At 42.9% G+C, this 16,747-nt stretch overlaps 1 protein-coding gene across 4 annotated transcripts in view; it reads left to right on the top strand.

Annotated features, from left to right (window-relative positions):
• Nucleotides 1–16,747, top strand: part of NYAP2 (neuronal tyrosine-phosphorylated phosphoinositide-3-kinase adaptor 2) — a 286,407-nt gene that overhangs the window by 182,986 nt on the left and 86,674 nt on the right. For all 4 annotated transcript variants that reach the window (XM_077290780.1, XM_077290779.1, XM_077290782.1 and 1 more), the window contains one exon: nucleotides 4,237–4,538. In XM_077290780.1, the coding sequence (XP_077146895.1) occupies nucleotides 4,237–4,538 (302 nt within the window). The remainder of the gene's footprint in view (nucleotides 1–4,236; nucleotides 4,539–16,747) is intronic.

Genomic DNA, 16,747 nt, shown 5'->3' with positions numbered 1-16,747 from the left:
GGGTCCATTGACTATAGTTTGGGTAGATAGCTTAAAATTTCTTTATTAGAAAGACATTAAACAAGCAAATCCATTCAGAGATTTAAAAGCTAACGCATTTTTGGTGCAATAACTACCCTTAGTCATAGTATTGATGCTATGAATAAGAGCGATTGTCGCCCCAGAAACGCCTTAGTGTTTTAATCTCTGCATGAATTTGCTAGTTTTAATTGATTTCTAATGAAGGAATTTTAGCCTACCGGATGGATTTACCAAAATTTCCTTTTCCAGTAGTCTTCATTGTCGTGCTGCACCAGTAGCCTCTGGCCCACACCAGCTCAACATTCTCAGCTATACATTCATCGGGAAGCGTTGTGAGCTCCATACTACATTATAAAATTTGGGTTGTCTATGTACTGTAGAAATCTGTACTCAACTCGGCTGCGGTTGACGTAGGCACGGGAAAGGGTATTGTTGAAATGCCCAAGCAAGTTTATTAAAACTGCATAAACCGCTCTGGATAGCCAAAAAAACAGACAGCCTTTTACAGCACAAAGTGGAAAACAAACAGAAAAATAAGCAGTCCATGTAGTACTGCGGTTCTGCCCGCTCAGGTCAGTGTGTTCAGCAACTTACACTGGAGGTCTCTATACCTCCAGCCACAGACACCGAATGAGACATTTGGCCTCCATTTTATTAGCCAAACCACGCTTCTGGGGTTGGGATATGTGAGCGGTCATTCCCACCCATCTCTTATGACTGCTTGTAAAACTCAGCCCTGGAATGGCCAAATAACTCTCTCACCACTATGCGTGCTGGAGCATACTTCCGAGCTCACATCACCGCAGCTAATAGCCGTGATGACACACATCTCCCCTCAAGGACTCATCCGGCAGCTATCTTACAATACTTTCAAAAATGATTTCTTGTAACTCTAAGTAAATGTATTTACTGCATAGAAGATGTTAGGTTATCAAAGACACATTAGGTCGATGAGATCACGTGATTAAAAACTGACTAGCTGAAACCTTCTAAGATTTTTTTTTTTTAGAAACAGGAGGTTCATTTTTCCTATATGAGTCATGAGTCACTGCAAAAGTCCCTGGCAGGGGATAATAAATGCAGGCACAAGATACTCCTTGTTTCTACATAGAGCAGGGAAAAGAGGAGAATTAACTGGATAGAAAGGCAAAATGAGCAATTGTAAGTACACAGTGCTGTATAATACCATGACTGCAATATATTAAGAGGATAAAAACTTTGATGGGAGGAGTGCTTCTTTAATTGCATACAAAAATATGTTTATGTAATAGGGAGTTAACTCAAAAGGCACATTATTTTTCATAAATCATTTGTTCTATTTGTTTGCCACATAAAGCTAGAAAGAGCAAGCATTCAAACTCAAATAATAACTGAATATGGTGAAATCAAATGCCTCAACACAACCGAGCCAATGGTCCCCTGATGGTTCTTATTTTCTACACTTCTGTGTGATGGATTGTCTCCACACTCTGGCCATATGTCGACCCCACTGATATCACCACTGCCGCTAGTGATGGAGCTCGATAGTTCCATATTAAGACACCATGTTATTGCCAATGTGGCACCAGGGATCCACCGACGACTAGCCAGCACGGGGGATGTGGGCTTTGAAGGTTAACTCGGTTTTTGAATCTTAATCTTCAGCTAGTTCTGAAAACCAATATTAATGATGCTGTGTTGTAAATATGTGTGGAAAAGAAATATAGACTGGACAAACATTCCAAACAAACCATGCCCATAAAAGTCATCTGCATTTTTTTAATGAAATAATGTAATAGAAGCATCCATTGCATTATTCTATAGTCACCAAAGCTTCTGTCTTTTAGATTTTAGGTAGAAACCCATTCTCTTAGGTGCTGACTGAGTGACAGATTCTTGATAATATGCATTTTCTAATATTTTTTTTTCTTGTTTAGTTAGTATTATTAAAACCCATACTGAAGAAAAGTCATAATCATATCCAAAGCATGGTCAAATATCACAATGTGTTGGATCTGACTTAATTTATATTCAACTATTCTTATGTATTATAATGCACTTTGGTTTCTCTACATTTTGTTGTATTAAAGTTTTCTAACATTTTCTACTGCTAATAAAGAATTGAAGCCGTTCTGCATTACCCAGCAGTAGCCACAACACACTGAAAGGAGATGTGCTTTGTATCTGTATTCAAAGTGATTACATCCTGCGATAAACAAAAAAAGTTGCACTCTGTAGTGCTAAAGCATGTCAATATGGAATATGTGAAATATGAATAGCAATACTGCTTCTGGATACTAGGAAAAAAATGAGACGCTTAGCACATAATTATGAGCTAAGCGCCTCACTTTTTCCCTAGTATCCAGAGCAGTATTGCTATTCATATTTCATATATTCCATATTGATATGCTTTAGCACTACAGAGTGCAATTTTTGTTTTTTACTGTATATGGAGATGTCTGCTCCTAGTATGCAACTGTTCACATTAGCTTGGAAGTACCAGTCAGTCTTTTGTCATTTAATTACATCCTATGGGCGTCAACGCAAATATCAGCTGATCCATGTGGGTGCCGAGTGTCACGCCCCAGATGATCACATACTGGTGACCTATCCTGTGCATACAGTGGGTACAGAAAGTATTCAGACCCCTTAACATTTTTCACTCTTTCTTTCATTGTAGCCATTTGGTAAATTAAAAAAGTTCATTTTTTTTCTCATTAAAGGGAACCTGTCACCCCCAAAATCGAAGGTGAGCTAAGCCCACCGGCACCCCGATAAGCCCCCGATGTATCCTGAAATATGAGAAAAGGAGGTTAGATTAGACTCACCCAGGGGCGGTCCCAGTTCTGTTCTGGTTCAATGGGCGTCGCGGTCCGGTCCGGTCCCATCTTCTTACGATGACGTCCTCTTCTTGTCTTCAGGCTGCGGCTCCAGCCCAGGCGTACTTTGTCTGCCCTGTTGAGGGCAGAAAAAAACCCAAGAAATATACTTGCAAAGACAATCAGCATGGCACATAAATGTGTATAACCAATATATCAATAAAAAGACTAACTCATAGCCATATTGCTTAGCCAGCTGAATGAAATGGACTAATCAATGTGAACTGGTCGCTAAACAATGCAGGGTGAGAAAAGGCAATAAAGCCAGAAAAAGACGACCAAAAGAGTCCAAATATATAAAAATGAAAATTCTTTATTATAAACAGTAAATAGGACAATCAAACACCAGGCTTAGGGATGGCATGCAATAAAAAACAACCACTATACAGAAGTACAAAAAACAAGTGTGCGCGTATACAGGAGCCACTCAACACAAGATAAATAACATATAATTAACTCCCCATCCAGGTAGGACGGTATAAGAGAGGGTGCATATATATATGTACGCCTGATATAACAGGCTACATGTAAATGTAGCAAATCAAGCTTTCCAGAGGTAGCATAATGCAGAGCATAAATTTAGCTATAAATCGATAGCAAGATCTAATAAGACTATTCCTTATGAGGAGCTGCACCAGTGTAGGGTTCCTGAAGTACGCGCACACACCCCAACGCACGTTTCGGTCGATCTCCTTCGCCCAGGGGCAGAGAAAAGTACTGCAGTGTGTAGGCGCCGGGCCTCTCTGACCTTTCCCGATGCTTGCGCAAAGAGTGAAAGCAAAGAGTGAAAAATTTAAAGGGGTTTGAATACTTTCCTTACCCACTGTAGGTCATCAATATGTTTTGACTTGGTTACCACTTTGAAGCAACTTTAAAAAGTCTGGGAATTTGTTTGTACATATCGTATCGTGGTGGATAGGAAAATCCTAGTAAGTCACAGTAGCAGAGTAGATGAGATTGCAAATGTCATCCACATATTAAAAAAAAAAAATCTTGCAGAAAATTGACAAGTGGTGCAGATTTTAAATCTGTATCATGTTAATTTCTTCTAGGGATTTTCAAGGTGGAAATCCCGCTTTACAATGATTAGAGTGCAATTTCAAAGTAAATCGGTGACAAACTATGACTTGATTTGCAACTGGTGTTTGCCATTACATATGGACATACCTTAGAGCAGGAGTTTTACCAGTGAAACTCTAACCTTGATGAATTGTAAGCAATAGGATCTGTTTTGACCAATTTTATATCAGTTCTTAATGGACACTATTGTTTTACAATTAATCTGTTAGTTTCAGATTTTTTAATTGCCTGGTAGAAAAACATTTGGATTTTTAATATTTATTTTTTATTTCTACAGTATCGGTGGACAAGTGGCAAGAGCAAGTGAAGGAAGCTACGTCAATAAACATTTCCGCATGGGATTTATGACAATGCCTGCACCTCAAGACAGGCTACCACATCCATGTTCTAGTGGATTCGCAGTGCGTTCACAGTCCCTACATTCAGTGGGTGGTGCTGATGATGACAGCAGTGGTTGTTCCCGGAAACAACCACCCCCAAAACCAAAACGAGACCCAAACACTAAGTTAAGCATTTCTTCAGAGACTGTCAACTCTGGAACACTAGGCAAGAGTCCAAAGTTCATAGACAGGATAGATGGTAAGTTATCGGTGGAACAAGCGTCCTTTCCAGGTCACATAATTGATGAGACAATCCTATTTTATAAATTGAGGATTCCTATTTTGTTTTTAGAAGCAGTTAACATATTTATATAGTTTACAAATAGTAAAATTCTGTTGAATTAATTAATGTTTGGTAAAAGAAATAAATCTTAAAAACACCTTAGGCTGAGTTCACACAGAGCGGATTTGGTCAGTAATGTTCATCTGTGCTTTGACACAGGAAATGTATTTTGGAATGAGTTATATTTATTCTCTATGCACTACTGATTTTGGCTAAAAAATATTTATGCAAAATACTGATCAAATGTGCATCGTGTGAAATTAGCCCTAGGCGAGTTCACCAAGGCCATCCACATTTCATTTGTGTGACCACGTTAGATATGTTATTTTAGAAAATAGGACTTTTCCCATTTACATAGTACAGTGTATTTTCCTTACCCATTGCGAATGGTTTCATAATTAGTGATGAGCGAGTGTACTTGTTGCTTGGGTTTTCCCGAGCACGCTCGGGTGGTCTCTGAGTATTTGTAACTGCTCAGAGGTTTAGTTTTTGTTGACGCAGCTGCATGATTTACAGCTACTAGCCAGCCTGAGTACATGAGGGGGTTGCCTTGCTGCTAGGGAATCCCCACATGTATTCAAGCTGTCTATCAGCTGTGAATCATGCAGCTGAGGCAACAAAAACGAAATCTCCGCGCACTTACAAATACTCGGAGGTCACCCGAAACTGCTCAGGAAAACCCGAGCAACGAGTATACTCGGTCATCACTATTCATTATATGTAATGTTTTTCAAAATTTCTGCATGCAGTAAGTGTGCAATTTTTGTAGTTTTACTTAAAGTGGTCTATCCATCTTGATAATTTATGGCATTTTGACGGAATAAATATCTGATTAAAGATTGTAACACCACTAGAAGACATTTTTCTCTACAGCAATGGTCCCCAACCTGTGTTTCAGGAGCCACGTGAGACTCACAGGCCTATGATGTGCTGCTCACGCTTGTCTTCCAGCTTGGTGCATTAGTACCAGATCTAGCAAACAGGCAGGTTTCCTGATAGAGACAATTTTGATAAGACCCGCACAGAAGACCAAATCTGGATGGTCATATAATGGTCTTGGGGGTGAAAAGATAAATTAAGAATAGTAATCTGGAAATATGATGATACTGCCATCTTGAGGAGGTGCTTAAAGCTACATGGGATAGTGTGGTGGGAGTGCTTGATGCGCGAATACTGAATCGGGGTAAGGTGGGAACCCCTGGATTCAAATATACTACCCCTGTGTGATTTATCTGGGAGAGCTTTGGCTGACTTTATACAGAGCTGAATGTGGTTCTCCTGGAAAGAGAGGATGGGGAGCACTGCTCTAGAGAATCATGAATCATAAATGGAGAGCTGGCCAAATATGCACCCGATTCTATTAATTTCTAGGGGATCACCAAAAATTGCTAAACAAGTGCTCTCAGCAAGTTTGCCATAGAAATGGATACTGGGACCTATCTATCATATATTATTTATGCCTTATTCTATTGATGTTCCATAAGCATCCCAGTTAGGACAATTTCTTTATAAAACAAATCTCTTCTACAGTATGTAATATTCAATAAATACTGTAAATCTCAGACACCAAGCTATACACATTGAAGTAAGTATGGAATTCCAAGTTCTTGTCATGGCTCAATACGTGACCATCACTTCAATTCTTGTGTATAATATATATCATATAATATGATTTACAGCCACAATAATATGTTGCAATCAATATCCAGGTTGCTTAGTGTAACCTGATAGTGTGCTGTATGGGAAAACAGACTAGACCATGGCATGGAAATCATTGTCTGAAACACATTAAAGAGTGCAATGTCCTGCAGTGACCTTAGTATGTCTCCAGCATTGTCCCCTATGATAGGAAATGTCAAACAATTTATCATCACCGAAACTGCTCTTATGGTTAACAGAGAAAATCATATTGCATGTAATAAAGAGAAGTGTTTTGTCGACCAGAATGACAGCATACTATACTGGCTGCTAAATATATAAACCTCTAACTAATATTTCATTACCAATGATTTTTATGGAAAGTATCATACTGAGTCTTCACTAAATGTTCTGAAAATAAGAACACAGAGCATAATGTATTCTGCTATCTCCCACACTTATTATGTCATTCCCACTTGTACAGCATTTTTCAAATGCAATTTTGATAAAACTTCTCAAAATAAATGTCTTTGAAACAACAGTTATGGTAAAATAGCTATTATTAAACTGTGAAGGTAATGGGGAAGTTGACAAGCATTTTCATGGGAAAACTCATTTCCTTTGTTTTTGCACTGAAAGCATTGAAAAATGTTGGATTCTGTTTCGGCTTTTTGTCATCACACTTTTAGAATAGTGTGTATAAAGAGAAAAATTCTTTTAAAGGGGTTGTCTAGTCCATATCGATAAGACTGCAGTTACTCTGTGTGACTGCAGGCTTATGAATCCCCCCACGGTACGCACTGTGCTCTGCAGGAATTTGCTGGTTTCTGAGTTGGGACCGGCAGGAATGCATGAGTTATACATACTCCCGGGCAAAAGCCATCTAGTGGACGTGGCCATACACTTGTATTGAGCAAGGCTACGCCTATCTACTCCATCTAGTCCAGTGGGCGTGGCCAACTAGAGGGCGCTGCCTCTTTCTATGCAAGTGTATGGAAGTTAGGCCGCACCCACTTGCTGGGAGTACATACAGAATAACTTATACATACCCTCCGGTCCCGACTCAGAAGCCAGCGAATTCCTGCAGTGCACCGTGTGCACTGAGGAGATTTATAAGTCTGCAGTCACACACAGTCACTGCAGACTTATCAATTTGAACTGGACAGCCCCTTTAATTGAAATAACGAGTCTCTTTAGCAAGCATAAAAATTATCCCCTTATGCTGCTGCATCACCACTACAAGACTTTTTAAGAATATATGTTGTTTAGGTGACTTTTCAGAATAAGCAGTGTGAGATAGCGCTCGCTGCATGTATTGGGGGACACTCACTTGGCAACGGGATACACTCAGACAGGCACGGTTTTTCACTTAAACAGTCAATCCGTTTTTTTTACGCAGCATAAACCGGGACATGCACAGTTCATCATTTACATTTCATATTCAGCTTCAACTCACAGACACTACACATGCTGGACTTCTCACTTCATCCAGTTACCATAGGTGACCGTACGCCGAACAGTTCATCAATGTCTGTGGAACACAACAAGCACCAACAGTCTGTTCCACTGGCAGATACGTCTCTGCCGTTATGATAGCCCCCTTCCCGGGTGTTACCTTTCTGGAGCTCCTGCTCCACATGCTGACCTCCTGTAAGTCCTCTCTCCTCCAGGGAAACTGCAAAACTGGGATCACCAACTTGCCTGGCAGGCACACATCAGTCAGTCCAGATCCTCAGACGGGCTGTAGCTCCCCCAATGCAGTGCCATTGCAGACTCTGCATACATTGGCCTTTCCATGTGCTCTTAAGGAAGTCAGTCCCCACCTGGGACCATCCAACACACCAGTCTCTTAGGGCACTGTTCAGGGATCCAATCCTACTCCCAGGATCTCCCAACACACCAGTCTTCCAGATCCACGGCCTCTCAGTGCACTGTTCAGGGATCCGGTCCACACAGGACCTCCCAAAACACAAGCTGTCCAGAATCTACACACTCTCCATTACCCTATACCCTATTAACATCCATGACTCACAAACAAGAATTGAAATATAATAATATCATACTATATATCTAATATCTATATAATAATTTGATATATATTTTTTGTGTAGTCTTTGAGAATTATTGTAGAAATTAACAGAGACCATTCCAGACCAGAACCATTCAGGTCCATACACAGGAACCATACACAGGAACCATGTGACCCTCACCCTGGTCACATTATCAAGCTGTAACCACTCCCATAGATGGATGGTGTGTGTTGCTAGTTCGACCCACCCAGCTGTCAGAACTAGCCCTGCCAGCCTCCCTCTAAAACAACACAATTACTTGTGGGACTACAGGTCCCAGAACAACCTTACTTCAGGCTGACAGTGCAGAGTATCTTCCTCTGCGACACACATACCGGCCATTCACAATAATGCCGGACTTTGTCTCATCACCATAGTTATGCCTGCGACTGCCATGCATTCCTATGGCCTCAATACACCTCAATGCATATTCTGGGGAGACCATGCAGCACCCCCTACTTGTAACAGGGGTCACTGCATCATAGCATAATGTGTGTGTACAAGAAGACTAACACCAAGTCTACATTATATGAATTGCATCTTGAATTTTCACCATTTGTTTCCTGTGCATACTGTATTTCTTTTTTTCAGTCATCTCCAAGCTAGTGGGAGGAGGCTAACTGCTGTGATGTCTTCCATACATTGCACACAAAGAAATGAAGGATCCCTTTTCTCTTGTCTCTATCTAGCACAACAGCAGTAGATGTAACCTGCTCCTTCAGTGAGCGGCAGTTTGTCTTGTCTTGGGCAAGACATTTCAGCTGGATTTTTTAATGAATCATTAGGTTCAGAGGCAAGGGCAAGGACAGAGAAAAAAGTATATTTCTCTAAGAAGATATATTACAGAGTTTGCAATATTTGCTAGCACTGTTAGTTTAAGCAAAGTCTGTAGAAATGACAGTGACAATTAAACAAATATTGAAATGAAAGCCTGGTGCTTCAACCCATATTAATGAATGACATTAACTTTCCTGTTTGTTTAAAACCATTGATGCAGATTTATAGATCACAGCTTTTTGCAAGTTCTCACCACCCATGAAATTAAGCAAAAGTTCAAGGCTATTTGCAGCTGCCTATGAGGAACTTACATCATTGAATAAACCTTATGGCTACATTAATTGATTTAATGTGAATGATATAATTCACTAGGCTGGTCTGCACATTCACATTAACGTAGTCCCCAAATCGAGCCTGCATCTCTCACACATTAGAACTAATTACATAAATAAGATGATCAAATTCATTTAACACAAATAGAATATGAGTCGAATTTTCTGGAATGCGCAGGTCTTGGCAAATTTGAATAATGTGCAATTTGATATGCATGAATCACCTTAAAATGGCCATCACCATTTTATATATTGTATGATTCTATCAGTCAAGGACTTCACCCAAAATCTTTATGGGATCTTTCTCTTCTTTCTTTCGCTCTCTCATTCTTTCCCCTTCTGGTCTTGTGTTTCCTGCTTCTTAACTCTCCTTGGGCTCATGTTCACTACTGTTGAACATCTGCCAAGAATTAGGTAGTGTAGTTCACAGCACACAGGGAAGGCCAATTCTACAGCAAACTGACAAAAGAGTCACATTTTGATATAGAGCTACATAATTATCACTGATTATCCTCAGCGAGAAGGGTGCTCTCTTACATCTCACTTTACTGAGGCCCATTTAAACACATTAAAGAAAGCAGCTTACCCTTCTGGAAAACAAACTAAATTAAATTTTTAAGAAAAATTTGCCAAACCTGCCGAAATCTAAATTTCTAAAAGTTTGATCATCTCTTCACAGATACTCATTTAAACCTATTAGTATGTGTTTAAGGTGTGTCAGGAGACCCAGGTGACAAGAAACATTCAATAACCACGCATATGTTATTGTTTTGTTGGGTTCAAGTTAAAGCTACTGTGTTTCAATGCAAAAGTGCTGAATGCAGAGCCAACATAGATGGTATCCTTATGAAAACTGATTGTCATTCATTTGTTATGGTGACCGGAGTCTTGTATGACTAAAAATAAATATGAAAAAAAAGTATTAACCTCTTCACCCCTGAGCCTGTTTACACCTTCATGATGTCATGCACAGTATAGGAAAGACTAAGTGCAACACGAAGAGATAAGGGGAAGGGAACCCAACACTAGGGAAAAGGTGAGTGGAGACCCCTAGACGGATCTAGCATCACCCTGTCTGCCCTAAGCATCCCTATATAGGTTCCGCTCCTATCACTTAGCAGGATACCTAACCCCTGCCTTACCCTGGCGATAAGCCCTGCATAGGGAAGAACAGAATATGCACCAGTCAATCCCCACTACCGCTAAAGACAAATGGGATACACAAATAAGGGGAACACTTAGCTTGAGTAGACTCAGAGAGAAACACAGAGGTCCTCCAAACACCAAAGAGGAACATAGCTGACTGCTATAGCTCCAAGCCTCAACAGGGACCAGCACCCCGGTCCAACTAGAGCCGGGGGAGGTTTCCTCTGGGTCCTAAAGTCAAAAGGACTAGGAAGGTGTCTGTAAAGCTAACTGCTGAGATCTTCTACATCTAGATGCAGTGTGAATGTCTGCAGCCTCTGACACACTCGTGACACATAACCAGGCCAAATTTTACAATTCTGACAAGTGTCACTTTGTGACATAATAACTCTGGAATGCTTTAATAGATCACACTAATTCTGAGATTGCCTTTTCTAGACACATTGTACTTCCTGATAGTGGTAAAATTTGCTCAATGTGACTTGCATTTATTTAGGAAAAAAATCAGAAATTTGGCAAAAAATTTTAACATTTTGCAATTTTAAAATCTTTAATTTAAAGGGAGCCTGTCACCACGTTTTTGGAAGATGGGATAAAAATAGCGTTAAATAGGGGCAGAGTCATATTACATTAGTGTGTTTGTTATGCGTTTATTACCCACCTAAGTTGCCGAAATACCTTTGCAAAGTCTCCGTTTTCGCCTGTCAATCAGGCTGGTCTGGTCAAAAGGGTGTCTTGTCTTCCCCCAGATTTTGCGTAGTTTTCCGTTGGTGGCGTAGTGGTGTGCGCATGCCCAAGGTCCCGAATCCTCTGCCAGGGGATTTAAAAGAGCGCGCTGTTCGTTATTTCATTGGTGATCGGTGGGCGCGGCCATCTTCCTTTGGCCGCGCGTGCGCAGAAGCGGCGCTCTGCTGGCCGCGGCTTCAGGAAAATGGCCGCGGGATGAAATAACGAACAGCGCGCTCTTTTAAATCCCCTGGCAGAGGACTCGGGACCTTGGGCATGCGCACACCACTACGCCACCAACGGAAAACTACGCAAAATCTGGGGGAAGACAAGACGCCCTTTTGACCAGACCAGCCTGATTGACAGGCGAAAACGGAGACTTTGCAAAGGTATTTCGGCAACTTAGGTGGGTAATAAACGCATAACAAACACACTAATGTAACGCCCACCTCTGCCCCTATTTAACGCTATTTTTATCCCATCTTCCAAAAACGTGGTGACAGGTTCCCTTTAAAGTTGGCAACATATAGCAACATTTATCTTCTTCCAATCTTAGAAAACGACCTTGTCAAGAGTCAAACATGCTGTGAGTGACAGCTTAGCCACTCTATAGGATAGGAGCAATCTGAGTTGTCGGTACTGTGATTGACAGCTCAGCTGTCCAATCTGGCCCAGCCTGCTGGGTCTTCCTGGTGTCACCCATTCTGGGTGATTACCTGGCTTCAGTGACATGTAAAACTTTTGGCACCCCTGGTCAAAATTACTGTTATTGTGAACAGTTAAGCAAGTTGAAGATTAAATTATCTCTAAAAGGCCTTAAGTTAAAGATTACATATTTCCTTTGTATTTTAGGCAAAAAGTATATATATTTTCATCTTTCACATTTTAAAAATTACAAAAAGAAAAATGGGCTGATGCTAAAGTTTGGGTGCCCTTGGAGATTTTTGTGCTCAGATAACTTTGACTAAGGTTTAAGACCTTCATTAGCCTGTTAGGGTTATCCTCTACCCTTGTCACAAAACAACAGCGGCCATGGGTTCTTCTAAGCAGCTGCCTAGCTCTCCGAAAATTAAAATGGTGGAGGCTCACAAAGTGAGAGAAGGCTATACGAAGATAGCTGATCCAGGTCGGGGTTTGCTTCTTGCTTCTCTTTCCCTGGCCTGCTCATGGCCTTTCCTGCCTCTTTTTGTTTCTTGGGTGGCTATTTATTGGTGCTATTTCTGGTTGCCTGTGTCAGTGATAGTTCATGCTTCCAGGCTAGAGCAGCTGACCGTATACCCTGGTGATCCTTCTGCCTCTGACTTCCCGTATTTGTGTGAGACTCGTTCCCTATCCCTGACTTAGTGTTCATCTGGTGGTTTTCTTAACAGTGTATGACTCGACCTGATCTCTGTACCCTGCCTCTTGCTTTCTATATCGGATACCTTGTTCCGCGACCGCCTTAGACTTCTTGCTTGTAGCCCGACTCAGTCTTATGTCTCTCATTTTGGATACCATGCTCCCGTTTAGTTCTGACTTCTGGCTTTACTCTGACTTTGTTCATTGCTGTAACCTCTGGTACTTCTGCTCCTGACAGTTTCTGACACGGCTCGTCTGACCACTCTTTTGTTACCTGTGACAGCTGTGCGGCTGTTCAGTGTTGCTACGCTGTGAGTGTGCAACCTCTCTTCCTTTTCCAGCACCCCCTGGTGGAGGTTGCACTAAACTGCAATGCAGCCTCATCACAATAGCAAAGTGTTTTCAAGTTGCCTTTTCCTCAATTTGAAATGTAATTAAGAAATGGCAGTTAGCAAGAACGGTGGAGATCAAGATAAAGTCTGGTAGACCAAGCAAAATTTCAGTGAGAGTTGCTTTTAGGATTGCTAGAAAAGCAGATTGGAACTCTCTTTGACTGCAAAAGACCTTCAGAAAGATTTAGCAAACTCTGGAGTTGTGGTACATTGTTCTACTGTTCAGAGACAACTACACAAAGATGGCCTTCATGGAAGAGTCATCAGAAGAAAACCTTTCCTGCATCCTCACCATAAAATTCAGTATCAGAAGTATGCAAAATAAAATCTAAGCAAGTCTGATGCATTTTGGAAACAAGTCCTGTGAACCGATGAGGTTAAAATAGAACTCTTCCCAAAACAACGATCAAAAAAAGGCACAGAATCTCAGGAAAAGAACATCTCACCAACCATTAAGCATAGGGGTGGATAAATCATGCTTTGGGATTGAATTGCAGCCAATGGCATGGGGAACATTTCACGGGTATAGGGCAGAAGGCATTCAATTACATTTCAACAAATTCTTGATGCAAACATAACCACATCTGTAAAAAAGCTGAATGTGATAAGTTGATGGCTTCTACAAATGGAAAATTATCATAAAAACATGTCAAAATGCACAACAGACTACCTCAAATGGCATAAGCTGAAGGTTTTACTTTGGCCCTCACAGTCCTCTGTTCTGAACATCGTTGAAAATCTGTGGCAAGACCTAAAAATAGCAGTGCATTGAAGATGACCCAGGAATCTCACAGAACTGTAAGAATTTTCCAAGGAAGAATAGATGAAAATCCCTCAAACAAGAATTGAAAGACTCTTGGCTGGCTACAAGAAGCGTTTACAAGCTGTGATACTTTAAAAAGGGGGTGCTACTAGGTACTAACCATGCAGCGTACCCAACCTTTTGCATCTTCCTGCCTTCATTTTGGTAATTTTGAAAATGTAAAAGATCAAAAAATATATATATACTTATTTGTTTTCCCCTAAAATACAAGGGAAATGTGTCAAATTTAACGTTAGGTCTTTTAGAGATCATTTCATCATTACCTTACTGAACTGTTAACAATTACAGTAATTTTGACGAGGGATGCCCCATCTTTTACATGCCATTGTAATTAGCTGGCTGACTACTGTCACTTCAAAAATTAGCTGTTAACTATCAGTACTAGCTTTTAGTTCAGTGGTGTGTTTGCTCTGTACTCTGTATTCTGGTATTCTGATCTTTGCTGCCAGACCCTGGATTTGCCTTTTTGACTACCAATTTGTATTACCCATTTTACCCTCCTGCATTTAACCTCGGACTCCTTGACTTGATGGTGTTCTACAGTGAAACATGATAGTGGTATTGTCCTTATGTGGGGCTGTAATAGTGCTGCTGGGGTCGGAGGGATACATTTCATTGATGGTATCAAGAAATCACAAATGTACTGCTCTGCTAGGATGAAAGTGATTCAATGGCCAAGTATGTCTCCTGATCTGAACCCAATCAAAATACTTATGGGCAATTCTGAAGAGACAACTTGAGCATCACTCTTCATCCAGCATCCATGCTCTAAAAGAGGTCGTTCTTGAAGAATGAAAGTAGATGTTGCAATAAGTCGCCAAGTTGTTCATTTCATGCATAAAAGACTTAGCGCTGTCCTTATCATGAAGGTCATATAAAATAATAGATTTTGTAATTTTTAATGTGAGGTGTATTAATTTTTGCATCAACTAATTTGTGTAAAACTGAAGATTTTGAAATTAGTTATATATTATTAACATTACTTTCATGTTATAGGTTAAAAAATGTTCTACCAAACTCAGTCTTCAAAATTCAGCTATTATTCATCAGGAAATGTAACTGACTACAATGCCTTTCCCAAAGGGATACAAAGAGATTTCAGCAGGGCCAGGCAAAAATTCTAAAACATAACTTTTAATAATCACCTAAAAGGTAATGAACTAATATATACAAACAGACAGACAATACCATATTTAAAGTTACAGTGCTCAATTTAAACCGTGCTCAAAATAGAAAATGGTTCGGTCTCACCCAAGTCGCCTTCTGTTCTTCTTCAAAGTTCAAAACGTACTATTTCAAGAGGAAAGAAAAGAACAAATATCCCCTATATTTCACCTCGGGAAAACATAACTGCTGGGAGTCAACATTGTTGCTATGGGTAATGCTTGTATTTGTCCATACTAGGGTACTGCCCTTGTTAGGGCGGGAACAATGCAGGGGTATGACATGGAGTATTAATCTAATATATAATTGCCTAGAATACTACTTCCTGCAATTTGTGCCAACTTCCGTGGCTTTGTCCGGAGCTATTGTCCGGAGCTAATGTCCGGAGCTAATGTCCGGAGCTAATGTCCGGAGATAAGTGACGTCACCAGTGTCCTACACCCAGGCAGAGCACAGTGGCCCCAGGCAGAGCACAGGGGCCCCAGGCAGAGCACAGGGGCCCCAGGCAGCATATGGGGCCCCAGGCAGAGCACAGGGCCCCAGGCAGCATATGGGGCCCCAGGCAGAGCACAGTGGCCCCAGGCAGAGCACACACCAAATCGGAGGCCGAGGGGCCCCGCCAACCAAATCGGAGGCCGAGGAGCCCCGCCCACCAAATCGAAGGCCGAGCGGCCCCGCCCACCAAAGCGGAGGCCGAGGGGCCCGGCCCCGCCCACCAAAGCGGAGGCCGAGGGGCCCCGACCACCACATCGGAGCCCGAGGGGCCCCGCCCACCACATCGGAGGCCGAGGGTCCCCGCCCACCAAATTGGAGGCCGAGGGTCCCCGCCCACCAAATCGGAGGCCGAGGGTCCCCGCCCACCAAATTGGAGGCCGAGGGTCCCCGCCCACCAAATCGGAGGCCGAGGGTCCCCGCCCACCAAATCGGAGGCCGAGGGTCCCCGCCCACCAAATTGGAGGCCGAGGGTCCCCGCCCACCACATCGGAGGCCGAGGGGCCCCGCCCACCAAATCGGAGGCCGAGTGTCCACACCATCCAAATCGGAGGCCGAGGGGCCCCGTCCACCAAATCGGAGGCCGACGGGCCCCACCCACCAAAGCGGAGGCCGAGGGTCCCCGCCCACCAAATCGGAGGTCGAGGGGCCCCGCCCACCAAATCGGAGGCCGAGGGTCCCTGCCCACCAAATCGGAGGCCGAGGGGCCCCGCCAACCAAATCGGAGGCCGAGAGTCCCCGCCCACCAAATCGGAGGATAAGGGGCCCCACCAACCAAATCGGAGGCCGAGGGGCCCCGCCAACCAAATCGGAGGCCGAGGAGCCCCGCCCAACAAATCGAAGGCCGAGCGGCCCCGCCCACCAAAGCAGAGGCCGAGGGGCCCGGCCCCGCCCACCAAAGCGGAGGCCGAGGGGCCCCGACCGCCACATCGGAGGCAGAGGGGCCCCGCCCACCAAATCGGAGGCCGAGGGGCCCCGCCCACCAAATCGGAGGCCGAGGGTCCCCGCCCACCAAATCGGAGGCCGAGGGTCCCCGCCCACCATATTGGAGGCCGAGGGTCCTCGCCCACCAAATCGGAGGCCGAGGGGCCCCGCCCACCAAATCGGAGGCCGAGGGTCCCCGCCCACCATAATGGAGGCCGAGGGTCCCCACCCACCAAATCGGAGGCCGAGGGGCCCCGCCCACCAAAGCGGAGACCGAGGGGCCCGGCCCCGCCCACCAAATCGT

Source organism: Ranitomeya variabilis, chromosome 2 (genome assembly GCF_051348905.1).
Source record: "Ranitomeya variabilis isolate aRanVar5 chromosome 2, aRanVar5.hap1, whole genome shotgun sequence".
Classification (NCBI taxonomy): Eukaryota; Metazoa; Chordata; class Amphibia; order Anura; family Dendrobatidae; genus Ranitomeya; species Ranitomeya variabilis.
The sequence above is the reverse complement of the archived record's forward strand: the minus strand, read 5'-3'. Positions and strand labels throughout refer to the sequence as shown.